Raw genomic sequence first — 25,476 nt, forward strand, 5'->3', positions numbered from 1 at the left:
TTTGTATAAAGGACCGCCTGTGTACATGTATGAGGGTAAGAGATTTTCAAAATTCCTTCATTCAATAGTTGGTTATTTAGTTAGCATTCATGGAGAAAAGAGATTCTTTGCCAATTGGATGGACACATTTCTGCTACCATTACTGCTACTGTACGCTCTGTGTGAACGACAGAGTGGACATCATCCGTACGGAACAACGTTGTTGTCTGGCTGTGTCAACTAGAACGAGTACTGCCGTCTAGTCTCATACTGATGATCACTTCTTCTTGAGAAAAAACAAAAAACAACCAAGGAAATACAAATCAGTCGCGTGCGGGTCATAAGAACGAACGGACATCACAAAAGTTCAGTCGTCGTCCACAAATCTGATCATAAAGAAGTCGTCTAGTGGGCAGAGAGTGTTGTGTGTTTTTTCTATTTATTTATTTCTGTGTTGTTGTCCCATGATCTCAAAAATACCAAAAATAAAAAGAAAAACAAAATTGCATTTAATTTGTTTTAAGTGATGATAACAACGAAAAACAGAATAGAAATCATATATTTTACTTTATGTGAATGAAAGAATGAAATAAAACGAAAAAAAAAAACTGTTTAGGCCTGTAGTATTTCTATAAGAATTTGCAACCAAAATAACAAATATACTACAAAAAAAAGTAAACTTGCCTCCATAATCGGCGGAGACTACAACGTAGTACGCGACAATATACAGAAGTGAAGCGGAAAGTCCAGTCAAGAGCAAGAAACTAGTTTTGCCAAATATTTCCTCCTCTCGCAACACGCAGTGTGCTGTGCTGTCTGCTACCCTTTGGAAAAAGATATGAACATAATAACATGCACACAGATGTATCCCTTGAATTGTGATTATTAAAAGACGGACCTATATAGAAGTGTCAGAAGAATTGAAAAAAGAAATTGGAGTGACCCAAACTCATTGTGCTTTAATTAAATTTTTAATTGTACTTCACTCTGTCACTACTGCTGCTACTGGATCCACGCTAACATGACTGCTGAAACTCTTAAGCCGTTCATAACACCCGGCAGTGTTGATTATGTGACAGCATCACATTCGAGTACCTCATCCGTTCATAATCGAAGTAGCCGTTGCTTTCTTGCAATTGCGGCAAGTGCCCTTGTGGTGTTGCTGATCACAACGTTGTTGGGCATTACGGTAAGTTTGGAGGGGTTACTGGGTATATATTTTTGTATTTGGATAGAAACCGTCATCACATTTCCGGCAAGAAATTAGAAATTTAATAAATGGTCTTGGAAATGGATTGTTTAGACACGGCTTATTAATTTTTGTTTGTGTCATCGGTATTTAGATGATATCGCGAAAATGTATTTTATTAACTGAATACCCAAAATGACACACATTAAAGTATATTCGTCTGGACTAAGTGGATTATACCAAGACATGTAACACTTAATTTTAAATGTGAGAAGAAAATTAAGCCTCGTAGTGGATGAAACTGGTGTTTCAAGGTGTTAACAATTTTGGCTCAAATTTTACCCAGAAACCGAAAGTGTACGAGGGCGGTTCGGGAACTTCTTAGCCTATCAATGAAAGAGAATAGTTAGTTTTTCAAAAATATTTTTATTTTTCAATATAATCTCCTGAAACTTCAATACACTTAGTCCAACGCTTTTCTAGCAATTCTATCCCTTGATTAAAATAGTTTTCCTCAAGGTCTTCAAAATAGTGGTTTACAATTGTAATTGCATCTTTATTTGAGGTAAAACGCTTTCCAGCAAGGAATTTTTTAGATTTGGGAACAAATAAAAGTCACTGGGAGCTAAATCAGGAGAATAAGTTGGTGGTCAAGCAACTCGTACTTTAATTCGTTGATTTTAGCCATTGTTAAAACACTCTTGTGCACTGGTGCGTTGTCTTGATGAAAAATTATTTTTTGTGTTGTAGCCAGGACGTTTTTCTCGAATTTATACATTTAATTGATCCAAAAGGTTGCAATAGTACTCTGAATTTATTGTTTTACCCTTTTGCAGATAGTCAATCAATAAAATACCTTTGAAGTCCCAAAAAAACCGTTGCCATAACCTTACCAGCCGATTGAATTGTTGTTGCCTTCTTTGGGGCACTTCCTCCAGCTTCAGTCCATTGTTTGGATTGTTCTTTTGTCTCTGGAGTATAGTGGTGGATCCGTCCAACGATCCAAACAAGCTTGAGAAATGTTCATTCTTATGCCTTTTTGATCGGCTGGTGACAAATGCGGCACCCAGCACGCATTTCTAAGTTTTCCATTGTAAAAAAATTGCGGATGCGTCATTTTTGAACACCTGTTTCTATATGAAGGAGTTGCCAGATCGAAACAAAATTTAACATGTGATCATAACAGAGATGGAAGTTTCCAAAACACTTAACTTTTTTTTTGTTTATAACGCGCTTGTTGTGCTAGGCTAAAACGTTTCCGAACTACCCTCGTATGACGGAGTGGAGTTTTAGAACATTTTGGAGCCTATATCTCAGGAAGAATTGACTTACTCTAGAAAAAATTAATTGTAATATTGTAATCATTATCACAACTACTACCCGCTATTTTAATATGTTCCGAGGAGTGGCATTTAACTGTAATAAAGCAAGCAACAAAAGTGTTTGTCATCGTAGGATTTTTTGAAGTTTTTGGATCATTGTGTAAGGAAGCATTGACATGCGCACGTAAAATAAACTATATTAGCTCTTTTCCAGAACTAAAAAAGTTTTTAACTTTTTTTTTAATTTGGGATTCGTATATCACTGTTACTACTTTTGGCATTTATTAAAATACGGGAACAGACCAATTATATCGTTGTAATCTGAATCACAAGGGCTGCCTTCCACGAAAATCCTGGAACCAGCCAGAGCGCATGACCTTCCCCACTAAAAACATTTTATCGCTGCAAACCGGACCACAAGGACAACCATCGATAAACATATTAAAACGATCCTCGAACAGCCCTTAAGCAAAAAAGTTTTACTTTTGTGAGAGAGGTACCGGAATGTATCGTCCGATATATGTATACCTTTATGTAACTGTAACTCAGTTGTCGTGCTCATCCGTCATTTTTGTTGGTGACATAGGGTTTTTTTGGAGGTTTTGGGCTATTATCACAGGAAGAATTGACTTGCGCCCGAATAAATCTACGGTTGTAATGGTTGCCGTGAGGGCAAAAATTTCGAAGAAATTTTTTTTTAAAATGTTGACATTTTGTGTAGAATGTTGATCTATGTCTGGTAGAAATATTACGATGTGCCAAGTATGGACCTAATCACAATTTGTTTGAACTTTTCTTGGGGCGGTTGCCGAAGGAGTCGTACAAAATATTAAGAGTGACCAAATCGGTTGTTCCGTTCGAGAGTTATCGTGCGCAATTCGCTCGCAGGGCAAAATCTACCCCAAATTGTCTCAAACGGGTTTCGTCCAAACATTCTTGGAATCTAAAACCATTATATCGATGAGACACATTTCTGATTGCTTAAAATTGCAGATAACCCCTCGTTAGCCTAAATGCTGAGGGTTCAAGTTTTTTTCTTTTTCAGTTTTAAATTTCTGTAACTCTTGGCCCTACTATACTTAGATGAGGTTTTAATATGTATGAGGTTTCACTCCTTCGGGTACCTTCCACACAAAATTTCGGAAAAGTTCAGTTTAGGACCTACTGTTGAATCGCTTTGATTTTTGTTGTAACAACTTGTATTCACTATCCCCTATACGACGGTACAAGTTTCATCAGGGGCAAGTCCATACTTCTTGAGAAAATAGCCTGAAAGGTACAAAAAAAGCCCCATGACACCTTGTGTAGTGGTTGGAGCGCAAGATAACTCATTCGGTCCACAATTTGGTCTTTGTAATATTGTGTCCAAAGTTAGTTTAAGTTCGAAGATAAGCCATATCGGTCCACTCCTTCAGGTACCTCCCCCCACAAAAGTTCGAAAATGTTCAGAAAAATCGTGCGCACGATAACTCTTGATGGGAGTGGATGATTTGGTCCATAATTTACACATCCTAATATATCTTCCAGATATAGATCAAGTTCGAATGCGGACTATATTTGTCCACTCCTTCGGGTACCTCTCACACAAAATTTCGGATAAGTTCACTTTAAGACCCGCTCTCGAATTACTTTGATTTTTGTTGAAGCAACTTGCATTATCTGTCCCAAATTCGACGGTAAAAGTTTTTTCAGGGGCAAGTCCATACTTCTTAAAAAAGCAGCCCGAAAGGTGTAAAAACCCCTATGGCACCATATGTAGTGGCTGGAGAGCACGATAACTCTCGAACTAATCAACCGATTTGGTCCAAAATTTGGCCATCGTAATATTTTGTCCAAACGCAGTTTCAGTTCGAAGATGGGCAATACCGGTCCAAAACTTCGGGTACTTCCCCCCAATATTTAAAAATGCACTAAAATCGCTTAAACGGGGCAACCAATTTGTCCAAACTCTGGATATCCTAATATTTTGTCCAAATTTAGTTTAACTTCTAAAATTGCCCATATCGGTTCTCTCCTGAGCGTACCTCCCCCGACAAAAGTTCATATTTTGTGTCTATGTGCAGTTTAGGGTCTGTTCGAGCATCCTTTGGAAATGTATACCGATGCTGTTCGTTGTGGTCCTGTTTAAAGCGATATTATGTTTTCTGTGGGCAAGTCCATAATATCTTCCTGGCATACTGGTCCAAGAGTTATACGATGACCCGCTGAAATGGCTAGTGGGCGCGACAAAATGGCTAGTGGGCCACAAAATTCTGAAAAGTCCCTATATTTGATCAGTCCGTAGATGAAATTTTAAATTTACATAGGCTGAGGGTATATCTCTGTCGGCAAATCTGACTGATACTTTTTTACTTGTTTGCTCAAAGTTCTATATCTAAAGATATTGTGGTCCTTCGAAGTAATGTTTTCGGCTCACTCATGTGGAGACCAAACAAAAAAAAAATCCTTAGAAAATCGATAGAAATTAGAACGAATTCGAAACGAAGATTTTTAAAATTCTTCCGAAATTGTTCAGGCACTTCGGACATCCGAGATTTGGTTTGCTTTGTTAGAACGCTAAGACGTCAGTAACATTATCTGTTAGTTGGCGAGAACACAAGTTTGACCTTTGTATTGTAACAAATTAAATAATTACTATTTATTCGCGTAGTCGGTTAATTTGTCCGTGGAATATTTTTTTAGGCCTAATACTTCTGGTACCACCCTCACAAACATCAAAAACTTCAGCTTAGTTGCAGTTTATGGCATGTAGTGTTAAAAGTTGGCACATTTATTTGGAATAAATTTAAATTTATCATATGATGAATAGGATTTAGACTGCATGATAAATCCATAAATATCATTTTACCTATGAAAATGGAATCGGGTATAACACACACATAACCTCCTCTTATTTCAATAATTTAAAAAATTTTCTATTTATATTTTTATATTTTTATAGATATGGCATACCGTTCGCATAACCAGTCTGCAAACTGAAGTCGACAATTTGAACCGAGTCATAGAGAGTATGCAAAAACGTTTGGGTCTCACATATTTGGATGACTTAAGTGATCTGGAAAAGGAGGATGAGGTAAGAAAACAAGGGGAGGACAAGTGTCTCTAAATTAAATCGAACCAATATTCAATATAGCAGACTACTCGACAGACAAACCATAAAAGCGAAAAAATTATGTGACGATCAATTGGCATAATTTTATGAAAGAAGAATAGAGTTTGGTTGCTCTTCTTATTGTTGTTTTTTTTTTTATTCTTTAGCACCATAACAATTAATTTGAGGGGGATATAAAAATAATTGATATAATGGGGTAAGAAAAAGAGGGGATATTAATACTATTGTATATAAATATTTTGTATTTGTTGTTGTTGTTCTTCTTCTTATTTTTGTTTAAATATGAAATCATAAAAAGAATTATTATACACTTGATTGCCAATATGACGAAAAGCAGACATGACTGACGGACAAGAATTATTCGGATTAAAGAGTCTCGAGCACAGAAACAGAAAATGATGTGTCGTTTGCTGCTGCTTCCCGTCCGTATGGTACTGTGGCACAGCTATTTAATTAGTTTAAAATTACTATTGGCGCCATTCTTTGCATTCAGACAAACGAAATCTTTCCGTTTTTTTTTCTTTTGCGAAAATAGAAATCCCCAAAAAATTAAATATTTTTTCCACTTTTGAACAAACATCAAAAAACCACCAAATCCATGGATGATGACGACAGATTGCAAAAATTGTTTCTGGGCCAGAAGAACTTCTTTTATTTTTGGCAAATGTATTAGACTGTGTCGGCGTAGAGGTTATTATTGTGAAAACTTTGAAACAATGAAAAAAATGTTGTGTGCGAACAAAGCGCAAACGTTTTAGGAAGAAAAGATTTCATACAAACGTTGTATGTACATCGAAATATATTGTCGAAACTTAGAGTAAGTTCGAAGACTGACGACAGTTACTTTCCCCACAAAAGATGTCACTAAAATGGAGCACACGATATCTTTCGTGTAGTAACCAATTTGAACTAAACTTTGTACAAACAAATATTTCTTTAAAACGTTCAAGTTCCAAGAATCTATATACAGTTAGACAACAAAGATAAAAAATGTCATTATAATTGTTAGTTTATGGCAACAAATTATGTAAAAGTTAGCCTAGCCTTGATAGTATAAAGGCTTCAAAAATACTTCACAACTGCAAATTTGCAATAAGTGTAGTATATATACAAGTTTTCAAACTCAGCCTTTGTCTAGCACCACATCTTAATATGCCTGATGAGCTGGCTTAAACCACCAGCGAAACGACTTGTGTGTGGACTTCGCTAGATATCAATTGTTCAATACAAAACTCCGTAGGTCATGATAAGCTCAATTAATTAAATTAAATAAAATTCTCCTAATAGGACAACAATTAAATAAAAATATAAAAAATGTATTTGCAATTTATAACAAATGCGGACTAAAATAAGAATCACCTGCTACTTTTAGGTGACAATAAATGTATTGCAAAGGGAAAAGCAGTAACTATAAAACTAATACAAAAAAAACATTGTTCCACAACATCCCATACGGGACAAGGGAGACTTCCCTCATATCAATGAGTGCACCCCGATTCATATTTAGCTCAATGATATGGGACCTACTGTTTATCGCCGAGTCCGAACCGCGTGTCTTACGACACCACTTGTGGAGAAGTTTTTTAAGGCTGAAATACTCAGGAAATGAGGGGTATTTTGCCACCGTTGAAAAATGTTTGATGTTCCCTGACCGGGGAATCGAACCCCCGACCTTCTGCGTGCAAGAAGGGGGTGCATACCATTGCACCACGGTGGCAGGCCAAAAAAAACTAATACTTTTTCCAAATTTTTCTAGTCATTATGCATTTTTATGACTTTTGCGGCTAATAATGGACTAACAGTATTGAATGTGATAAAGTTCAGTGATATAACAGCAGTCATGGAAGGTCCTCAGACAGGTAAAAACGTATGAGACAATATAAAAAATAAACAATGATGAATCGACCACAGTATGCAAAGAATGAATATTTGACTCAATATGTATTGTCGGATAATGGCCCAATGCAAAACAGTCTGATTTCGACTTTGAATACATCAAAATACCTCTGAAAAGTATAGGTAAAAAATAGACCCTCAGTGCAGTATTTTGGAACGACCTACTACAGAGCTCTATTTCGTCTCTCATAAAATAAATTAAAATATGGAAATTAAACCCCTTCTGGAAAATGTGGAATACCAAATTTTTGGGTAAGAAAAAAAAACTCGAAAAAATCCTCCAACGAAGGATCAAGGTTTACTAAAAATTGGGGATCCAGTACCCTTAGAGTGGAACATGCCGAACCTTAATTTTGGGTTAAATAAGCTCAGTAAAGCTCCAATGAATGTCAAAAGTGGATAGACAACTCATTAAGGAACACTACTTTGGTAATTCTCCATGAAACCATAGATCTGGTAATTTTTATACCCTCAGCAGTTATGCTAACGAGGGTATATACACTTTCATACGGGCAAAATGTGCCTCATCGAAATAATGGTTTTAGACCCCAAGTATGTTTGGACGAAATGTGTTTCAGACAATTTGGAGTCGATTGAGCAATGTCCGTCTGTCTGTCTGTATGGCTGGCTGAAGCGCACGATAACTCTCGAACGGATAAACCGATGCGGTTCAAATTTTGGCTATCGCAATATTTTACCCAAACTTAGTTTAAGTTCGAAAATGGGCTATATCGGTCCACTCCTTCAGGTACCTCCCCCACAAAAGTTTGAAAATGTTTGGAAAATTTATGGGCACGATAACTCTTGAAGGTAGTACCCTATTTGGTCCATACTTTGCCCATCGTGAAATGTGTTCCAGACTTAGATAATGTTCCAATATGGACTCAATCGGTAGACTCCTTCGGGTACCTCCCACACAAAATTTCGCCAAACCATCTCTCGAATCGCTTTGATTTTTGTTTTAGAAACTTGTATTCATTGCCCTCCATACGACGGTACAAGTTTCATCAGGGGCAAGTCCAAACTTCCTGAGAAAATAGCCTGAAAGATGAAAAAAACCCCTATGACACCGTGTGAGGTGGTTGGAGCGCATGATAACTCAGGAACGGATCTGCCGATTCGGTCCAAAATTTGGCCTTAGTAATATTTTGTCCAAACATAGTCTAAGTTTGAAGATAAGCCATATCGGTCCACTTCTTCAGGTATCTCCCCCACAAAAGTTCAAAAATGTTCGGAAAAATTTTTCGTACGGTAACTCTTGAAGGGAGTGGCTGAATTGATCTATACTTTACACATCCTTATATATCTACCAGATATAGATCAGGTTCAAACATGGACTATATTTGTTCACACCATCTTGTAACTCCCACACAAAATTTCGGATAAGTTCACTTTAAGACCTGATATCGAATCACTTTGATTTTTGTTGAAGCAACTTGCATTCGCTGCCTCAATTACTATGGTAAAAGTTTTTTTAGGGGCAAGTCCATACTTCTTGAGCAAACAGCCCGAAGAGTGTAAAAACCCCCTATGGCACCAAATGTTGTGGCTGGAGATCCACTTCCATAACGGTCAATGTCGATCTATTTCTCTTAGTATCTCCTCCGCAAAACTTTTGATCTTTAATCCTAATCAACATTTTTGTCGGTTCAAACGCCCAACATTTTTAAAACATACGTATTTTTGGAAAAAATTTTTTCAATATTCACAGGCTGAGGGTATATCTCTGTCGGCAAAGCCGACTGATACTTTTTTACTTATTTTTATTGAAGCAACTTGCAGTCGCTGCCTCAATTACGACAGTAAAAGTTTTTTCAGGGGCAAGTCCATACTTCTTGAGAAAACTGCCCGAAAGTTGTGAAAAACCCCTATGGAACCATATGTAGTGGCTGGAGAGCTCAAACCAAATACTGCGTTCGTTCACACTTGGATATTGTAATATTTCTTCGAATATTAGATGAACTTCGAAGGTGGTGCTTATAGGTCCACTCCTTCCGGTACCTCCCCCACTAATGTTCGAAAATATTTGCTAAAATGGTACGCGCGATTTCTCATAGCAACCGATTTGGTCCAATCTTTGGATCTCTAAATATTGTCGAAACTTAGTTTATGTTGGCCTTGTGGTACCACCCACACAAATATTTTTGTGTGGTTAAGGGTCTGTTCGAGTGGCCCTGTTTACAGCGATATTATGTTTTTCGTAGCCCTATCTATCGATATCCCCGCAAATTTTTGAGCTTTAATCCTATCAATACTTTTATCGGTTCATACGTCCAAAATTTTAAAAACCCCCCTAAATACATAAGGTTTTTTTGGAAAAAAAAGTATTTCAATCCACACAGGCTGAGGGTATATCTCTGTCGGCAAAGCCGACTGATAATTTTTTACTTGTTGCAATACATTTATTGTCACCTCCATATAGTAGGTGATTCATATTTTTGACCGTATTTATTATAAATCGCAAATAAACTTTGTATATTTTGACGGAATATTGTTTTGAGGACTAATAGCAAGAGATTAATATGAAATGTTGGTCTTTGCAATTCATTTGTTGTCTAACAAAATTTAAAAGAGTCGCTAATGTGCAGTTTATATGCTGTTTGAAAATACTTTTAAATTTTTTCGAAGTATTCCTTGGGATCCTGTTATTGCGATATATTGTGTTTCGTGAGCACGTTAATGCTTCAAACATAATCCAATAGCTGTAAAAAATCTATGATGACGAACTTAAATGGCTGTCGGTCATAATGCTAATATTTCTCTCAAACGTATATATAGTGGTCCAGGAAAAGTCTATATCGGGCAACACCGTAGGGTACCTCCTTCACCAAAATTAAAAAAATCTTAATTGGATTGGTTTGAATTTCTCATAGAAGGTCCACGCATATGTGATTACAACGATATAATTATCTCGCGGGCTAGTGCATTTTTTCGGACATAATTGACGCAATAGTTTAGGATGCTTAGCACTATAAGCATCAAAAGGAATGATTTCAAAAATATATAAACTTCCAGCATGGACTATGATGGAGTGTAGAAATTTGAATAACATGTAGGCACTGTCCTTTGTCACTTCGGCGAGGTTTGTGGAACCATACATACATATGTGTATGTTCGTCTACTCTACTACTTCCGCTTACCCGTTTCAAACTTCCGAATCGTATTAACGATCTTAACTACAATGAAACCGCAATTAGCTGCATTATATACTCATAAAACTCATTAAAGTGCACTCACTTGGCTATTTCACGATTCAACACTCGGACAATATATATTATAATGCGGGACCATTTCTTCAGCACGTGTCATTAGGCAAGAGATTTTTGTGTCGAACATGTCTAATGTCCGTTCAGATTAAAGATCAGCCAAAGAAAATGCGTAAACATTTTCTAAAAAATCAAAAATGATTTATGCACTTACAAATGGGCTCGGGCTGGCTGTGTGTAACCGCTAGTCAATTGCTGCCGCTGCTACTACTTCTGCTGGCACATGATCACCGCCATACTTATGTGCGTGTGTCAGTCACACTATCATCAGCAGCGGCCACAGCCATAATATCAATTTGAAAAGGGAGGCTTTTTGACTGCCATATCCAATCGAATGTAAGTGGGAATTCCAAAAAGATTAGACACCACATCAAAATAAGTTTTGTGAAAACGGTCTGCTTTTTGTATTTCCGGCACACAGAACGATGGGTCGCAACGACCACCAAGCATTAACAAATCTTTGAATCACTTGACAAGTACTTATTTTATCGAAGGGTCAGTTGTTTTTTTATTTTATTTTTGGTCTACTTTTAATGGTACCATTCTGAGGATGCGTAAGTATAATGAGTGCTGAGTAGGAAAACAAAACCACGAAGTTTTGTGGTCTCACTAAACGGGAAAACTCATGCATGCGTCACTAACAATTGTCGAGCATTGTTGCATCTCTAAATAATTTGAAGAACATTATTGCGACGACAAGTAGGAAGATCACAATTGAATAGCATGACGTTGTCGTTATGCTAGAAGACACTTCTTAACGAATCATGAAACATGCTGGTCTTTGTTGTACACACATACTTTTAAGGTATGGTAAGTTTAATTTGTATAAGATGAGTATATAATATTTGTAATAGAAAAACAGAAGTAGATGCAGATATAATTGATGTTGAAGGGTTAGTTATTTATCCGGATGCTCGGTAGACATTCATTCATCGGGAATTTTTCTGGTTCGCCGATGGAGATTTGTTACGAATAGCTTCGAGTTTTTCTATTTTATCTTTGGTGTGGTGTAAAACCAATCAAAACAATGGAGATTTTCCAATAAACAAAATGAATGCATATATATTATTTCGTAATACAGTCGGACCTCGATTATCCGTAATGGTCGGGACCGGAGGCATTACGGATAATCAATTTTCACGGATAATGGAGGCAATGTTTTTATGCAGTTTTTAAAAATATGTTTAAGTAAAAATGGCATAGTATTGTACAATAATAATAGAGTCAGTAATTTTTGTTATATTTCTAAAGATAATCTACAAAATTTTAGAAAAATTATCGTTGTTATCAGAATAGCAGGGATTACCTTCGATAAAAATTTCAAAACAATCATCGATTAACCTTAAGCGAAAACATGACCTCGTGGACTAGCTTCGATGAAAATTACAAAACGATCCTCAACAGGACTAAAGAAAAAATTTTGGAACTTGATTTACGTTTGGAAGATACTTTACGATGGGCAGAGTTTCGGCCAAATTGGATACTTAAATAGTATTATATCGTGCTCATCATTCATTTTAGTTGATACCGGAAGGGCTTTTAAGTGTATGGACATGTATGATGTATGAACATGCTCCAGTGTACAGCAATGCCGTTCGTTGGTATTATTGAAGTTACGAAGTTTTTCGGCAATTCACACACACACGACCCGAATGCAAAGAAAGAGCGCACAAAAGAGAGCAAATGTTTTGATTTGTTTTTGTTTTGCAGCTTGCGTGCATAAAACCTTACTAACACACTGTCAAAAGTTGCCAATATTTTGAAAAATGCACAATCTTGTGTGCTCTCTTCTTAGTCGGCAGTGGTGTGCAGTCGTAATATCTACCGCAAAGAAACAAGTAAGAAAGTATCAGTCAACTGTGCCGACAGAGATATACCCTCAGCCTCGCATCTAAAGAAAAGAAGTAACCACAAAACTTCTGACATCTATAGGATTTTTGGGCCAATTTATTTATTTATTTCAGTCTTTAGAATATACATTCCTTACAGACTATGATATTATATAATATACAAAGTAATATTTAAAATAAACATTTCAATTAAAAAATTTCGCAGGAAGTATGAATTTGCTCCCGAGAAAATTGTACCGTCTTAACTAGAGACGCATACTCAACATATTGCCAAAAATTTAAAAAAGAACGATTAAAAAACTAGTGTGATAGCCGAAAGATGTAGGAAATATGGACTTGCCCCGAAAAATATGGGCCATCGTAACAGAACTTGTTAAAAAAATCAAAACGATCCGAGACGAGCTGTTATACTGTTCTTGTTTGCTAATTTTGTGTGGAAGCTACACGTAGGAGTGTACGTTTTAGTGTATATTCAAACCTGATCTATGACTTGAAACTAATATGACCATATGTTAAAGTTATGGCCAATTCGGTCACTCTCTTCGAGAGTTATCGTGCGCAACATTTTAGCAAAAGTTTTTAACTTTTGTGGGGGAGGTACCGGAAGAAGTGGACCGATATGGTCTATCTTCGAATTTAAATTAAGTTTGGATAACATATTACGATACCAAAAATTTGAAACAAATCGGTTAAACCGTTCGAGAGTTATCGTGCACACCAGCCACGCAGAAAGACGGACGGACATGGCTAAATCAACTCAAAATTGTCTGAAACGAATTTCTTCCAAACATAATTAGAATTGAAAATCATTATTTCGATGAAACACAATTTTGGTCGTATCAAACCTCTTTAGCCTAAAGGCTGAGGGTATACTTAAAACGATTCAGTACATTTCCTTAAACTGCACTGGAAATTTTTGAAATTTGGTGGGTACCGGAAGATGTGGATGGACCGATGTACTGTATTTTCGGGAGGCAGACACCCGAAGGTATGGACCGATACGATCCATTATCGAACTTAAACTCAGTTTGGGAGAATACAAGTTGTTGCAAAAAGAATCAAAGCGATTTGAGAGTAGCTGTTTACGACGGTACAAGTTTTTTCAGGCGCAAATCAATACTTCCTGAGAAAATGGGCCCTATGGCACCATGTGTAGTGACTGGAACGCACAATAACTCTCCATCGGATAAATCGATTTGGTCCGGATGAATAGATTTGATTTGACCTTCGTAATATTTTTTCCAAGCTTAGTTTAAGTTCGAAGATGAGCCATATCGGTTCTCTCCTTCGGGTACCTCTTCCCCAAAAGTTCAAAACTGTACGCTAAAATTGTGCGCACGATAATTCTCGAAGGAGGTAACAGAGTTGGTCCATACTTTGCACATCGTAATATTTCTGCGAATCTTAGAAAAAGTTCGAATATGGACTACATCGGTCCACACCTTAGGCTACCTACCCCACTAAAGTTCAACATTTTTGTTTAAGTGCAGTTTAGGGTCTATTCGAAGACCCTTTGTAAATGTATATTCCAGAATGTTGTTGTTGTTGAAAAAAGAATACAGGAATTTTTATATAAAAACAATACTCTCTTCTTTAATGTGACACCAAGAACAGCATATTTAAAATATTTTTTTTTTAATTTTGTTCTTTGAAATTTGAATGTCTTTTATTAGGTCTACAGGATGAGAAAATGAATCTTAACTTACTCCATTTTGACCATAGTTTCAGACGGATATAGTCCGGTTCATGTGTAACGGTAATTGTCGGACGGTGCAATTATTAGGAAAAGGGATTTCGGTTGAGTAGCCGATATTCGATTCGACATTGTCAATAGATGAATGTTTCAATTCAAACAGGCTGATTGCATATATCTGTCGGCAAAGCTGACTTATACTTTTTACTTGTTAATAAACAAACATATATGGTCAATTTTTTGTTTTTTTTTGTTTTTTTTTTTTTTTTTGCATAAACCTACCCTAAGTCGTGTTATGGCGCACATTTTACAGAAAGAATTATCGAATTAGGTCCAGCCGGTCTCAACTGATGCCATTACCAACGAACGACATTTGATTTGTATTTATATAGATATAGATATGTATGGAAGTCATTGCCTTGAAACTGCGAAATTGCTATTCCAAACGCTAAAAAATATGAAAAATTATTTTTTATTTTTCATTTCTTCATATCATAAATATTCGATAGTTTTAAACATATCGTTGTATGTTATCTCCTCGTCATAAAAAAGAATAATCCCATGCGATAATTCATAAAGAAAATATTCTATTTTTAAACTGCCTAGATTTGTTAGTTGGTGATGTTTGTGCGGCGGTATTGTGTTTATGATTAGCTGATAGTTTTAGTTTTTCTAAGTTTATTTCCATATTTCTCCTACACAACATGGAAGAGGGTGTTGGATTTTGTTGGCTGTTTTGTTACGGCAGAATTAAGGCCTGGGTACATAAGCTGCCTCGCCTGCTTGCTTCTAATAAAAGAATAAAAAAGAAAAGGGCAACCTAGTTCGAAATTGGCTCGGCTTCTATATTCTTTTATTTTATGTTATGTCAGAAATGAAGCAGGAAAGCAAGGCAACCAGGCGAGGCAGCTTATGTACCCAGGCCTTTATGTTGGAATGAACCTATTGATATTGTCTGTCGGCATGAAAAACAACAACCTTTTGTGGAGGCTCGTTAAATTACAACACAGTTGCTTTGGGAGTTTACGTCATTTATTTGACAGATAGTGTATGGAATTAATAACTTAATGATGCATGTTTTATAAAACATGCAACATGTTAAATGCGCTTTAGGCTTACTGCTTGTAAGCATTTACATCATAAATGTTAATCCTGTTATAACTATATTTCCTATTATTACCTTTAATCTTATTCCTAGATTTAAAACCATTTTTTTTTTTTTTTTTTTTTTTTGATATTGTTCTCCAGCCAAAGTTTCAATCGTTAATATTAATTTGTATATTATTATTAATAGAAATTTTTCAGAAATGCGCATATTTGTGCATTCAAATCAATTTGAAATATAGATTGAAATCTATTCTCATCTGAATTCCTTTCATTGTGTTTTAGTTTTTTTTTTTTGTGTGGGAAAATAATGAATTGAAATCCATTTAGATGAGAAATGTTGCAAAGTGTTCAAAATCTTAATTGATCATCTTATAATTTTTTTCGCTTTGCTTCGGCATTTTTCTTTTTGAAATATTTTCCTGTTTTTATTCTTTTGTTGTTGTTGTTTTTGTCGTTTTTAATAGAATAACAATGCTTTAATTGATGATATGCTGCCCGACGACGACGATGATGATGATGGCGGCGATGACAATGACAGTGAAAGTAATAGCGGTGAAGAAGACGATGATGATGAGGATGATGATGACGATTATACATACGATGAATTAATTAAGAAATACAAAGATTATGAAGAAGACGAAGACGTTGATGATGACAATGATAACAATAGCAGAAATAATGATGACGACGATGATGATCTTTTTGATGATGATGATTTATATGACGATTTTGAAAAATTCGTTGAATCCACCAAAGAGACGACACAAAAAAGGTATGTTAAACATTCGTAACATTTTGCATGCAGATATCTAAAATACTGATTTATTTCGTATTAAAGGAAACGGAAAACACGTTCAGTGTCAATGTTCATGGAGGGAGCCGATGAAGTACCATCATCCGATGTTAGCCATACAGCAATTCAAAGGTAAGCATACTTTTACATATGTAAATTCGATTAGTTACGTATTATATTTAACCAATGTATTGTTTTGTCCCGACAGGTCTTATAAATCCATTGTTGGCGCCGAGAATGCCGATCGCCGAGGCAGTCCAATGAGGCCGTACAATTCTCGTAGACGGAAATTGCCAATGATAAAAAGCGGTAAGGAATTCCAAAATTTACTTCTAAAATTTACAATTGGATCTAAAACGCCTGTTAGACTATGAAATTATACTATGATTTAAACTGTCAATCCCATACAATATACGTCAAATAAATTCCAGTGGATTTACAACTACGATTTATTTGACGTATATACTATGGAATTGACATTTAAAATCGAGTGGATTTATAAGTCTAAACGTACTATTAAAACGCGTGTTTTTCAAACCACTACAAGAAGTAAAGGGTTACAATGTTATTTTTTTTTTTTTTCAAAATAGTCTTGCTTAATCCCAATATTGTTGTTGTTTTAATATTTCAAAACAACGATCTAATTAGTGGGGTAAATTTGGCATTGTCTGCAAATGCATAAGGCTGGGAAGACCATATCTTACGATGCCTTAACAACTATTTTTATTTTGAACAAAAATTAGTTTGACCTAAGGTGATGTTTGACTTTGTTTTGGTTAGGATTATGGATGAGCAGCCACCTAATTAAACAGTGACCGCTTCACTTGGAGAACCTTGGTCCATGCTATTCATCCTGGTTAGGTTCGAAGATGATAAAGGATGATAATATGATTAATATAAAAAATATATTCTTGAATTATTTTTTTTATTAATTTCTATCATTTGTAGCACCAGACTGGGCATTTTTCATTCACTAAAGAAATAAAATAAAGGAAGATTCCATGGTTATTGCTTGTTGAAATTGAGGGGAAAAGGAATGAATTTCCGCAATATTGCTGTGTTGTTGCTCCATTTACCGATAGAAGGTGAGGGTATCAATCTCGGTTCTACCAAGCAGTCCACATCTTTTTAGGTGCAGCAAAGGACACCTGTAAAGTAGATACTCGACCGTTTCCATTTCTTCTGCCTCTCAGCATAATTTACAGTTGTTGACGCCATTGTCATCCCATCTTGAAATTAGAGATCTAACCCTACAGTGACTCGTAATAAGTCCCATAGTGATCTTCATCGCTAACTTAAAGAGTGAGATGGGGAAATATTTCAATTTTAAGAGATCGTTGACCAGATTGCTTCGTATGTCCTACATCCAGGTTCCATAAGCCATATATGGCGCGCTTTCTTGAGGTGGCTGTAGTAACATATCGGTGGCTTAAAAGATTCATCAATTGGTAAATTGATCGACTTAGAACCAACCCGAGTTAATTAGTTTCCCGTTATATTACTATGATCAAAAGTTTAAACGATATTTCGCCTTATGGGTCACCTGAATATCAACATATAGTCACGGGTTTTGTGAGACTGCTTTCAAGTCCTCTAACCAAACGTAATTTGTTTGGATCCAAATCAAACATATATTTGTTTGCAACATTTTGTAACATATCTCAATCATATTTGCTGGGGTACCAACATATTCTTTAATGGGTTGAGAGAGGATTTTTGTCAAAGAGTGTAGCAACTGGGCTCTCCCTTATTTTATAATAAAGACATGTGTGTATGGTGTAATAGAAGACGCAGAAACGACGACGGGACGGTGAAAAAGTTTGTTTTTGCTTTGGTGCGGCCAAACGCTTGTGTTTCGTTATTTGTTGTTGTCGATTTAATCTTCCACAAGCAGGAATTTTTTCTTCACAGTTAACCAACCTAGCAAGCAAAGAGGAAAAGAAAAAAATTGTATGAATTATTTTTGTTCTTTTTGCGAGAAAGGCAGAGCAATTTTCTTCAGTACAAAACATACTTTCAGATGAAACAGAAGTACCTCATATTAAACAGAACTACCTCACACTAGACCTAAAGACGGGACACATCGAGAAGGGAAAGTACCCCTGCAAAGAGTAAACAATCCCAGCAAAATGTTCGATGCCAAAGATGCCAATCATGGGTGAAAGTGATCTGGCATGTCATCTTTTTAGCATCTTCATCTATGAATTTTTTATGAGCGTGGTCCCCAAAAGATGCTATTCATTTTTGGATCCAAAGCATGTCATTTACACCAATGCTTTGACATGTCACTTTTAACCAATGCTTTGGCATGTCATTTCCACCAATGCTTTGGCATGTCATTTTCATCAACCTTTTCGAATGACATTATCATTACGACGAGAGTTTTAACAACGTTGGCTGTGATTTCGAGTCTTCGGCAACATCAAGCCTATTGTAAATAATTAATCTTATATATTTAACAAGTAAGAAAAGCGTTAAGTTCGGCAGGGCCAAACTTTTTATACCCTCAACCACGAAATGTATTGAAGTGAATTCCAAAAGTTCCGAAAATTGGGAAATATCTTCCTATGGGGGCTATATGAGGACGTTGATCTATACCGACAAATTTCAGGTGTATACCGTTAACGAAGACTACCAAATTTCAGTCATTTCGGTGGGATATTGAGGTCACAACCTTCAAAATACCGAAAATCAGGAGGTACCGTTCTATGGGGGCTGTATGAAGTAGAGTTGCGTCGTTCATGAACGAACCGGCTCAAAGGAACGATTCCGTGAAAAGAACGAACGGATCCGTATCCAGCCCATTCTTTTATATCGTTCATTTATGGGTCTATCTTGTATTGCCACTAAACTTGAGTTGCGTTGTCAGTTGTCTGCGCGACTGAGACGAAATGTTGTACCATTAATGTCAACTCAACTGGGTGGTCGATAAACATGTTATCGATCAGTGTTTTTTCAAACTTGTGACCTCTATTCGCCAAAAAAAAAAAACTTTTTAAAAATAATTGCGCTTTGGATAAATCTTTTGTGTATTCTGGACAATATTTTAATATTTTGGCTGAGTTTTCGAGCAAATTTGGAAAACAACCCAAGATTGGAATATAACCTGCCCATTGAATCTTCGGATCGTCAAGTTTTATTTACTGTCCCAAAAAATGATAAGTTCGGTGGAATTATTTTTGATGATGAAGAAAATATACAGGACATTGCATCTATTAGAAGAAATTTGAGGGACAAGTCGAATCCACTGGAATTGCCATCTGCACTGTAAGCTGATGATCATGTGGAAAGATCTGTATAATCAGTAAATTATCTCAGGTTTAAGGCGTATTTTGGATTGCCAAAGGATGCCGTAGTTTACCTTGTGGAAACGTTAAAGGATGACTTCAAAGAAAGTTACAGATCAACAGGAATACCCCCACTTTTAAAAGTGTGCGCACCGTTGCGATTCTTGGAGGACGGAAGTTTCCAAAAGCATAGCTCAATCTACACTCTTCAGGTGTTCGTGTTAGAGGTTCATGGCTGTTTAAAATGTCCGAAATAGACCTCCACGCTTCATCCGCTGTGGCTTTGGTTTCACCAAAACTCCCGAACTCCTCGGGCTAAGTTTGGATTTTCACTCAGTTTATCAAATAATATTTCGAACTGCTGCTTTGTCGTTATTTTCACCATATTGATACACAAAATTCATTAATGATGCAAAGAATCAATAATTGTTAACAAAATGTTTATTTTTCCTTCTATTTTACTTCTTGTTTCTTCGAAAATGTTCACTGCAACTGAAAATTGGTGGTTGCTGAAAAACAGCCGCTTCGTCAACTGAGATTCGCAACTTCAGTTGAGAGTTGCCATACGTGGATCAATTTTGACAACTGGCAGCGCCACTCAACGATAATTGTTATCGACGATCGACCCCTTAGATCCCCGATGGACGAGTCATTGCTGCTTACAAAATTAGCAGCATTGGTTTTGCAGTCAAACTCTAAACAAACGCTGCGTTAGCGCAAACAGCGCAAATTTCCACACAAAACAACTCACCTCGTTCAGTAGCACATCTCGGTCATATCTTTCTTTTGCATCATTCGTTCATCTGGTTCTTTCATGTCAAAACCACCACCACTACGTTCAGAAACAAAACCACCCCCATTAGCACACAATGTGTCATTCGTGAACGAACATTTTCAAAAGAACGATTCGGTGAAAAGAACGACAGAGTCATATGCAGCAGAGAACGAACGACTTCAAAAGAAAATAATAAAGTCAAATGTATTGTTGAACGAAAAAGAGCCAACGAACGAAGTAAACGACCCGGATCTTTTTATTGAACGGAATGAAAAAGATCGATCCGCTCAATGAACGAGATTGCCCAACACTAGTATGAAGACGCAGACCTATACTGATAAATTTCAGGTGGAAATTTGTATACCATTAACCAAGACTTACTACCAAATTTCAGTCACTTCGGTGGGATATTGAGGTCACAAGCTTCAAAATACCGAAAATCAGGAGGTACCGTTCTATTGGGGCTATACTAAGGCGTGGACCTGTACCGACAAGTTTCTTATACCCCCAACGAAGACTTAATACCAAATATCAGCCATTTCTGGGAATGTTGAGGCCACAACCTTCAAAACACCGAAAATCGGGAGGTAAGTTCTATTGGGGGCTATATAAAGGCGTGGACCTATACCAACAAATTTCATATGGAACGTTTAATACCACAAATGAAGACCAAATACCAACTTTCAGCCATTTCGGTGGATTAATGTGGCCACAACCTTCAAAATACCAAAAATCTGGAGGAACCGTTCTATGGGGGCTATATGAGGGCGTGGACCTATACCTACAAATTTCTGGGGGAAAGCTTTGTACCCCCAACGAAGACTAAATACCAAATTAGCCATTTCGGTGTGATAATGAGGCTAAAACCATAAAAATACCGAAAATCGGGAGATCTCGTCCTATGGGGACTATATCAAAACGTGGACCTATGTAAACATTTTTATTTTTTTAGCCTCTGGAAACACAAAATACAAAGTTACAACCGATTCTGTGGTCAAATGGGACTAATACATTCAAAATATCGTAAAGTGACGCGTACTATATACGGGGTGTTATATGGGGACTATACCAAAACGAGGACCTATATAAACAAACTTTGGTAGAAATATTTTTTAGCCTCTGAAAAGACATAATACCAAATTACAACCGATTCGGTGGTCAAATGGGACACGACGACGCGTCACGCGTCACTTTGTATGGGGGTTAAACGTGGACATACATAACCCGCTTTCAATACCAAAAGTCCTACGTACATATAATAGATTTTACCAAAATTTCATCCACCTACTTTAATCCGTTCGGACGCTAGAGTGATTTCCACAGACGGACAGACATTGCTATATCGATATAGAATTGCACGCTGATCAAGAATATATATAGTTTGCGGGGTCTACAATGATTATTTTGAGTAGTTGCAAACGGAATGACAAACTTAATATACCCCCATCTTATGGTGGAGGGTATAAAAAAATGTGTATAAATAACAAGTAAGAACAGACTATAGTCGGACGGGGCCGACCATGTGATACCCTATACCACTATCCCTGTGCACTAGCTTTCCGGGCTAGCTTTTGATAAATGATAACTTTTATTTAAATGTATACACAAAAGTTTTGATCAATTTAACCCGCTAAATATTATCCGATCATACCGTTGACTTGCACGCTACTTCTTCATCTCAAACCAAAACTACGTTTAAAATTTCGCGCCGATCGGACTATTATTGCGACCTACAGAGCGGCTACAAAATCGAGCAAAAATTTTGTTTTTGGTCCATTTCATCCCTTTAACATTTCACGATCATCGCCAAAAACTAATCAGTTCTATTCTGGTCCAAACCCGACCTCCATACTAAATTTCGTGACAATCGGTCCATAATTGCGGCCTCTAGCTTGATTACAATTTTTAATGGACGACGAGATATGAAGTTTGGTATACCACATGAGGGGTCTACGACGAATATTTCGCGGCGTTACATGAATTTTTGGGAAAACAAACTTATTATACCCTTTTCCACATTGTGGTATAGGGTATAAAAACACAAAATTCAACTCTATTGGATCGATGGAATGGGTTCAAATGCTGATGAAAAGATCGGATCTTTCACGACTTCGTTTGAACCAATGCAAAAGATGCCATGAAATCACGTCATCGCATTGAACCCCTTCCTTCAAATTTTGCTGGGAATGTTATTGATATTTCTGTTTCCGCATAGAATAATGATAGATTGTTCCAGATTGTGAAGGGAAGTGCGAACTCAATGAAAACAGTGCTATCGTTTAGGGAATCGTCTTCAAAGTCTAATTAAAGGGTTGGTAGCATCACCTCAAAAGTCCGCCCAGGCTTATAGAGTAAACAATTTCCGAAATTTTTTAGAGATCTTGATTTTTGAAGTATGAGTTCAGAATATTGGATGGGTAACAATTTCGTTGCTGCTTTTTTATTAAAAAAAATTCTGATCCCCCAATCCTTTTTCTCCTTGTTCAATTTAATAAATTAATGTATTTACATTTTGTTTCAGCCAAAACAATAGCACCAAACAATGCTTTGAATGAAGTTGAAACTACAAAGCCGGCTGTTCATTTCCATTTGACGCATAAAATACCTAACCATCATGCATCTATTCGAGTTCATTGTAAGTATATTGGCTGTCCACGGTAATCTTTTTTTAACATTTATTTCCCTTTCCTTGGTTTTACCTTTCACAGCATATAATGGTGACATGTACATTGGGAAACCAACATGGACAAATGAACGCGAAACTCTAGACACATATTTTCAGGTTGAAAACGGTGTACTAACTGTTCGTGAACCTGGCCTTTACTATGTCTATGCTCAAGTGTGTTATCACAATCATCATAATCAGAATGGTTTCATTATCTTCCATGGTCATAAACCGTTCCTGCAGTGTTTGAGCCACATTCTAACCAATAATAATTCCGTTATCAATACATGTCACACCAGTGGTCTGATATATTTAAAACGTGACGAACAAATACACATTCAAGACTTCCACACCGATCGTAAAACTCATCTGCAAGAAGAGAACAATCGAAGTTATTTTGGATTGATTAAAATTTAATGCGCTGCATGCAACATGGTCATATATAAGATTTTTTTTATTATTTTTATATTACTTAAATTATTGTTAGCATATTTAAATGTTTAAATCACAGATGAACGAACACGCAAAATGTATTTATCGTATAAATGCACAAATTTGCCACCACCATCTCCAGCGCGATGTGTTGAGGAGCTCAGTTATATACAAAATGCTAAAATCCAATAGATGATACTAATAAATTATTAAAACGAAAAATAATAATAATTTTTTTATATATAAAATATATATGTACATGTATGTAGTCAATAAAATAACTAATAAGTATTGAAAACCAAAAAGCAAAAAAGTAGGATATAAATTTTAGTTAACTTAAAACGCAGGTGGTAAGTTTTCTAATAAATCCTTTTTTCTAGTTATTATTTTTTATTCGACGAAATAAAAGTTCACCAAGTTTGGTATTATCTGAGCTTGAAAAACTTCGGTCAAAATTTATTGATTCATTACGAGATGTGTCATTAATTGATGCACTATTTTTTAGTGTTGCTTGTATCTATTTATATCATATATATTTTTATACCCTCCACCATAGGATGGGGGGTATATTAAGTTTGTCATTCCATTTGTAACTACTCGAAATAATCATTGTAGACCCCACAAACTACATATATTTTTGATCAGCGTGCAATTCTACATCGATATAGCCATGTCCGTCCGTCTGTGGAAATCACTCTAGCGTCCGAACGGATTGAAGTAGGTGGATGAAATATTGGTAAAATCTATTATACACTAATACCTCGATTTGCGTTAATGATTGGTTCCGACGCAAATCGAAACAACTCAAATCAAAACACATGATTCTACATGTTTTCAATAATCTCTTCACAAAATTCAAAGCTACAAATATTACTTTTTAATAACGAAAATCGATTCAGCATCGCAAATCGAAAAAATCTGTTATTTTTTGCTTAACAAAAATCGAAACAACGCAAATCGAGGCAACACAGATCGAGGTATTAGTGTATGTACGTAGAACTTCTGGTATTGAAAGCGGGCTATGTAGGTCCACGTTTTCGTATAGCCCCCATACAAAATGACGCGTCGTCGTTTTAAGGAATTTTTAAGAAATTTGTCCCATTTTACCACCGAATTGGTTGTAATTTGGTATTTTGTGTCTCCAGAAGCTAAAAAACATTTCTACCAAAGTTTGTTTATATAGGTCCACGTTTTGGTATAGCCCCCATATAACGCCCCATATAAAGTACGCGTCTCTTTAACATATAACGCCTTCATATAGCCCCCATAGGACGATATCTCCCGATTTTCGGTATTTTGGGGGCATAAAACTTTCCCCTAGAACAAAAATTTCTCAATTTTTGGTTTGTGCGTTTCTTTTTAAATAAAAAATAATTAAAAAACTAAGTTACAGTGTTTTATTTATAAATTCACTTAAAACTAGAAAATAATTTTTAATGATGGATTTCCTCAAATAAAACTCTTGCCGTTTAATATTGTCATGCAATGCAAGCGTTTTATTTGAGAGATTCCATCATTAAACATTATTTTCTAGTTTTAAGTGCATTTATAAATAAAACAGTGTAACTTAATTTTTTAATTATTTTTTATTTTTAACTTTTCAGCAATTAAATTTTTTGACCACTGATAACCTCATAACAAAATTATAGCCAATTTAGGCCGAAAATATACATAAAAAACTTTAAAATGCCTGAAATCGTGTGGTACCGTTATATAGGGGCTATACCAAAACTTTGTGAGGACGTTTCTGTACCATTGGGAACCCCAAATGCCAAGTTATAGCCATTTCGGCATAAAAATGAAGATAGAATCCTTAAAATACTTTAAATCGGGTGGTATCGCTAAATGGGGGCTCTAAGAAAAAATGGACCCATATTAGTTTTGGTTTCATATCCATGTATTGTCATCCAATTTTGAAAAGTGTGCAAAGTTTTAGTTCGATTGGTCAACTGCAACTGTGTGAAAAATGAGTTACTAGATTTGAACTAAACAGACACCAAAGCAAGTGAAATAAAACATTGTAAAAAAAATAAAAGGAATGAACTTTATGTCATAACTCAAGTATATATACTACCGTTCTTGTAAAAGGCTGACTGACTTCCGTATCGTC

At 36.1% G+C, this 25,476-nt stretch overlaps 1 protein-coding gene across 1 annotated transcript; it reads left to right on the forward strand.

Annotated features, from left to right (window-relative positions):
- The first annotated feature begins 105 nt into the window (after positions 1-105).
- Positions 106-23,588, forward strand: egr (TNF superfamily member 12 eiger). The gene is made up of 7 exons (XM_073990813.1): positions 106-1,168; positions 5,432-5,563; positions 15,879-16,186; positions 16,253-16,339; positions 16,416-16,516; positions 22,791-22,904; positions 22,978-23,588. The coding sequence occupies exons 1-7, from the start codon at positions 1,001-1,003 to the stop codon at positions 23,349-23,351; spliced, it is 1,284 nt and encodes a 427-aa protein (XP_073846914.1). The 5' UTR covers positions 106-1,000; the 3' UTR covers positions 23,352-23,588.
- Positions 23,589-25,476: the final 1,888 nt, after the last annotated feature.

This window comes from Musca autumnalis, unplaced genomic scaffold (assembly GCF_047663935.1).
Source record: "Musca autumnalis isolate F117 unplaced genomic scaffold, ASM4766393v1 scaffold_5, whole genome shotgun sequence".
NCBI classification, from domain to species: Eukaryota; Metazoa; Arthropoda; class Insecta; order Diptera; family Muscidae; genus Musca; species Musca autumnalis.